The following is a 6,000-nucleotide window of genomic DNA, read 5'->3' as shown; positions in this document are numbered from 1 at the left end:
GCTCAATCAGGTGAAATATGTAAGAGGTCACATGAGCCACAGAATTTCACATGCACTGCACAGCAAAATAGAACATCTTACACTCTGTCACTTTTGACGTCTGTTCCCTAGTGTATGCACATATCCATCTTGGGGGGGGGTGCATTACCTACAGACCAGTCTTCACCATTGTCAGAATCCCTTCCAAAATTCAGCAGTTTAAAAGACGCATCCTATGCAAGAAGAGACACCCTCCCCCCCCGAGAATGCCTCACACACTTGGTGCACTCAGTTTAGCAAGATTTACTGCTAAATTTCATCTCTGTGTATGTGAAAGATAGGGTGCTTTTGCCTTTAAAAATTTAGTAGGCAACTAAACTGAACATTCTACACAGTAAGCATCTTAGTATTTTATTCGTTGCATCTTTTATACAGAATAAGCTTCACTGATACTTAATTCACTGCAGTATTCTGCTGATGTAGCAACAAAAGATTACATTATAAACAAAGAACAAAATTTTGACTTCAAAATTTTTTTTTATATGTGTAATTTTTTCAGTTGACAAACAGCATCACAATTACTGAAAAAAACTGAAATAAGCACGTAAGCTAAGGCCAATTTTTTTAATCTCCAATTGATAGTTTTTCTATATTTATCATAAATATTGGAAGCTAAACTCCAGCAACTAAAATTAAACTTATCTATAATTTCCTAGCAACCAGGATTCAAATAATGGAGAAAACATACAACAAGAAAAAAGTGTATTTTCACTTAAGTTGACATCTGCGATCTATTTACACTATATATGTTAAAATTCCACAAGATCATGGAGGGTAAGGAATTTTGAAATAACCTGTTAAGCATCACTTAAAATGTAACTCAGGCCTGGGATTTTAAAATTGCTAAAACATTGAAAGACAATACACTGCAGTATGTCTATATCAATATTACAGAAGAAAGACAAACTACTCCATAAAGTGTCACTGAGATGCTCAACCAAAAATAATATACATTTGTGTCTTTATCAAGATAGATATTACTGTAAAAATGCTCACATTAAAAAATATAGTTATTATTGTTTGGATTTTCATTAAAACTAGAAGGGACTACATGAGCCAAAGTATGAGGAATTCGTATATAATGACATGCTTCCTCATTTTATAGCACTAATAAAAATAATAATAGAGAAAGCTCCATTATAAATCTTTAATAACGATGGTATAATTTCCTAGTATCTTTTAAAAACTTTACTATGTGAGTGTATGTGCATGCAAGTCTGTGCATATGTGCTTGTGTACCCAAACACACAAACACATAAAAAATATCAAAGTGTATATATTACACATACACACATATCCACATTCCTGCATATAACACTTCTATAATGCAAACAGTATGCAGGGACTTTTCCACGTGACAATCAAGTGCCACATGCCATGCTTTCTTATTATTTCTCTTTTTACGTTTCATCCAGTAAATGTAATAAGACTTTCATATTTGGCCAAATATAAGTGTTAAGATTTTTAAAAATCATGACGTGATTTAGCCATAACAACATACACAAGAAATAAATGATACTGCAAACACTTCTGAACACAAGTTCAACATGAAAGTTTGTCATGAAATGGAATGTAAATTACTCTAAAAATTAGTATTCAAAGATTAGTTAAATATTATGGCAAACAACTTGGAATTTGTAGAAAGTTTAAAATGTAATTCACATTACAAAGACTGGAGATACTTTATAGATAGAACTTTTAAATAGGGATATGACTGGCATTTATTTTTAAGCTTACTTCTATTAGAAATAGACTTGTTTCCTGTACAGGTGATGCTTTGTCTATACCATATACAGTAGAAAAATAAATTCTTTAGCAACCTAGAAATAGTTTATAAAACTCTTGAAGTTTCATTTTCTTTGCTAAACATGCCAAGATTAGACTGACAACTATAAATAAAAGCTATATAGACAAAAGGTGAAGTAGAACAAGTTAAGAATACTACAATTTACAGGACAGACTTTATTGTACTATTAATTCCTGTGTGCTTTGCAATAGGAATAGGGTAGACTCTTCTTTTTTGTTTATGTTTTCTTAGAAAAGATAATTACTTGCAAGAATATAACACAATATCAAGATAATTTATAATATACATGTACTTCAAACAGCAGCCAGGTTTATGGTATCATAGTAATCTAGAATGATAATCCAAGTCATAATTAGAAGTACAATACCTAGGACATAAGTGGGAAAGGCAATTTTTATTTTGGGAAAATGGAGCAAATCAAACTCTTAAAAGCCTTAATTCTCAAAATCATCTATTTACTATAATACATACAAGACGATCTTAAATCTTGCTATAAGTGAAGATTACAACAGTGACCATCATAAAGCTTTTTTTTTTTTTTTAAACTACACAAAACATTCTAGCAGCTGAATGAGCCAAAACTGTTTTCTTCTTTGCAGACCTAAAAAGGTATATTTTGAGCAAGAAAGAAAAAAAGCTGCTATGAAAAGTCTCACAGGTAGTGTTTATCTATGGTCTCCCCTTTGCTACGATTTGTAACCTTCTAAATTTTTTACCACTAACAAAATATTTAACCAAAAGATTTGTTTAAATTAAGCAGCATTCTTTTACAGCAAAATTGGTACCAAAGTAAAAGTAAAATAAGCGGGGGGGGGGGAAAAAAGATAATTTAAAAATATGGTGGAAAAAAAAAAATCAGTCATTTGAATTTTTAGTACAACATACCACAGGAAAAAAATATGAATACAAGTTTATGTGATTTTATATATACACACTCCAAAGAGGTTAATTGTCAGTACCCAAAGTATTTATTGCTATGTATTAGCAATGCATTTTTGTATATCTTTAAAGGGTCACATAAAAATAGATTTAAAGAATAGATTAATTGAAGTCCTAGATTAAAACATTGTTTGGTTTAGAGAATTTTACTACAACAAAATCCATGTTTATGTATGAAAAGTTATATAACCTTATATGAAAATGTCATGAACTATTTTCTAAACACTACATGTATTCCCAAGTGGGAAAAATTAAAATATCTAAAATATATTAGATTAAGTTTACAAGACCATCAATGATCTTTTAAACATGCAGCTGTTTACAGAATTAACAGTTTTACAAAATGTTTAGTTCAGTAATGGAACAAAGAAATAAGTAGGCAACATCAAAATTTTTGTACAATATTTGAAACTCACTTTTACAACAAGCATGTCCTTGGTATTGTGCTGTAAGAAATAATAAGCAAGTTCACCCACCCTTAACAAACTGTCCACAGGTTTACTTACAAGTAAAGATGGATGGTGAGGGATTGTAAAATTCTCAACAGTGCATTTTGCATTCTTCCATAAACCATCCTAAGCATACCGTCACATAAGTAGCCAGGAGATTACAAAATAAACTATAGCTGGGCTTTAGTTGTTTACACAGAATGCTTGAATGTGAATAAAATTGCCAAAAATAGCATGTTAAATAACAAAAACAGCCATAAAGCAGGCTGTAAGCATTGAATGTTTCATAAATGTAATTTTTTAAATCATTAAATTTCTATAGAAAAATTTTATTCACAATATATTGTGACAAACCGTCACAGGAATGATATAGTGATTGCAATAAGGTATCATGCAGCAGCAGCTTTGTACTTTATAGCTATTTTTGCTTTTAAAAATTAAACCTCTCCAGTCATGCTTATCACATAGTTTTTATCTGCAGTGTGTACAAATGAGGAACACAGTACGGGATATAACAAAAAGATGTCCAATCAGCTGGATGGGAATTATTTTTCATAAATATGAAGTACATTATTGTATCCTGAAACATGCATGTCTATAGCTTGTCTTTACTGTCCAGTGCCAGGCTGCCTGCAATCATCTTCTATTTATATAATACCAAGAGGGTCTGCTGGTAATTGTGACTGTATCAGCTGAGGCTGCAGTGGTGGTGGTAACTGCAGAGGTACCATTGGTTCCACCATCTGCACTGTGTTGGAAGGCGGTGGCTGACATGCCACTGGGTTAGGTGCTTCTACAATCTCTCCATTGTAAAAGAAAAATTGACACTGTTGAATGAAGGTCTCTATAACCGACTGGTGGATTTTGGTGGTAGAAAGAAACTCTCTGTTTTCAAAATCAGGTCTCATCAAAGTAGGCCAGAAACAAATCGACAAGTTATCAGCAGTCATAAAGTTGGTTTTATATTGCTGACTAACCCTGAAATGAGAATGACATGCACAGAATGAATTAAAACCGGTATGCAATCAACTACAAATATTTTCATAGCGCTCTAACTGTAAGCATTATTATCAAACAATCTCAAGATTTTTGTTACTTTCCTCCAGCTATCCATTAAAACAATCATTCCTGGGAGTTTTTTAAGTGGTTATGCAGAAGAAAACTTAGAAACCATGGCTTTTCCAGATTTGGATAGCTGACAAATATAAATCTGATTAAGTTTTAATCAGGAAAGAAATTCAACATTCCACCAGCATTTTGAAGTGACAATCACAAACAAACTCTAAATTTATCAACCAGCTACAGGATTTCATAAAATTAAAATTTCGTCCATTAAAATGTCTAGAAGAAAAATGACAGAAATGGCTTCTTACTGTAGGACAGTCAGATATTAACATCTGTGGTACTCAAAGAAAAAGGCATCACATTAGATCACATGTAAAAAATAAACACAAAACCAAAAAAATCAAGTGTTGATTAAAGCACATCTCTGCAAGGTTTTTCATACTGGCCAGCATGAGAATTTGGCCAAGCTGTAAAGAACATCATCAGTGGAAATTTCACTAATACCAACACACTTCAATTTTGTTTTATTTTTCAATGTATAACACAAAGGTTTCCAACTGGGTTTCTGTTCCTAGAAGTTTCCTGCTTTTAAGCAGGTGCTGGAGCAGGTTTTTCACTTATGATCTAAATTCATTATTACAATACTATTACAAGAAGAAAAAAAACCCCAAACCGACAAACCATCCTGTTACCAAATTTATTATCTACAATTAAATGCCTCCTCAGAAAAAATGCACTGCTTTTCATAGTAATAGGCTAGAAAGAGCCACGATACTTTGTCTTCTAAAAATACTCTGCATTCTAAAGTAACATCACAATTTTATCTGGAAGTATTGAGAGATACATTAAAAATAAGGTGTTAATAAATCTGACAAACACCTAAGATATTCATTCATCTGGGAACATGCAATTCCTATATATACAGTAGAGAGCATAAAGGTAACTGAGCTACAGTTGTCCTGCAGAAATAGATGGAAAATGAAACTTCAGCAACTTGTCAGTTACAATTTTGATGATTAACAAGAGCAGACTGCAAGAATTTCTGACAGCTGGCTGTAGTCCACAGATTCAAAAGCTGTGAAAACCATAGTAAACACTAGAATTGATGCTATAAGAAAATATTTTCACTCATTTACAATGCATATATAGTGGTAACTATAAAGGGTAGACTTCCATTTTAGCATGCGCATTACTTATTCCAAATAGTGTGAGGGTACACAAATATTGCCTCTCGATCTGTTTTGAATAAGTTTGGTCCAAAGGATATTTGGATACTACTTCTGAGTGACAGTAATATTCATAATCTCTTTCCTAAAAGAATTGCATTTTAACTTCATTTAAGGATTAAAGAACCCAAAAATATAAATGTAAGCTTACATTTTGCTTAGCTTTTTTATTAAAGAGTTTAAGTCTTCCCCTCTTCCTTCTCCCTCTCCACCAACTTTCTGGCATCAGACCACAGGGTGGCCACAGGGTGTCTGAGATCAGCTAGTGTATCCTACAGAAAATTAGATTTCCACTATTTCTGTTTTCCTTTACAACATGCTGCAGCTGCATAATCATTAGATCCAACAAATGAAGCAGTGGGAACCTATGTCTAGAAGCGAGAAAATAAGAGCATTGCCTCTTTCCCGGTTGCAGCTCACAACTAGATTAAACATAATGAACAATCAACTTTATTCTCTCGTGTTTAAACTTTAC

The 6,000-nt window shown here is 32.5% G+C and overlaps 1 protein-coding gene across 1 annotated transcript in view; it reads right to left on the bottom strand.

The window, feature by feature from the left end:
• Window positions 1-374: 374 nt before the first annotated feature.
• ARHGAP5 (Rho GTPase activating protein 5) overlaps window positions 375-6,000 on the bottom strand; it is a 52,147-nt gene continuing 46,521 nt past the window's right edge. Inside the window, exon 8 of the mRNA XM_052782578.1 lies at window positions 375-4,212. Coding sequence (XP_052638538.1) covers window positions 3,882-4,212 — 331 coding nt within the window. The 3' untranslated portion in view covers window positions 375-3,881. The remainder of the gene's footprint in view (window positions 4,213-6,000) is intronic.

The sequence above is a fragment of the Harpia harpyja genome, chromosome 3, assembly GCF_026419915.1.
Source record: "Harpia harpyja isolate bHarHar1 chromosome 3, bHarHar1 primary haplotype, whole genome shotgun sequence".
In the NCBI taxonomy this organism is placed as follows: Eukaryota; Metazoa; Chordata; class Aves; order Accipitriformes; family Accipitridae; genus Harpia; species Harpia harpyja.
This window is presented reverse-complemented; position numbering and strand designations above follow the sequence as displayed.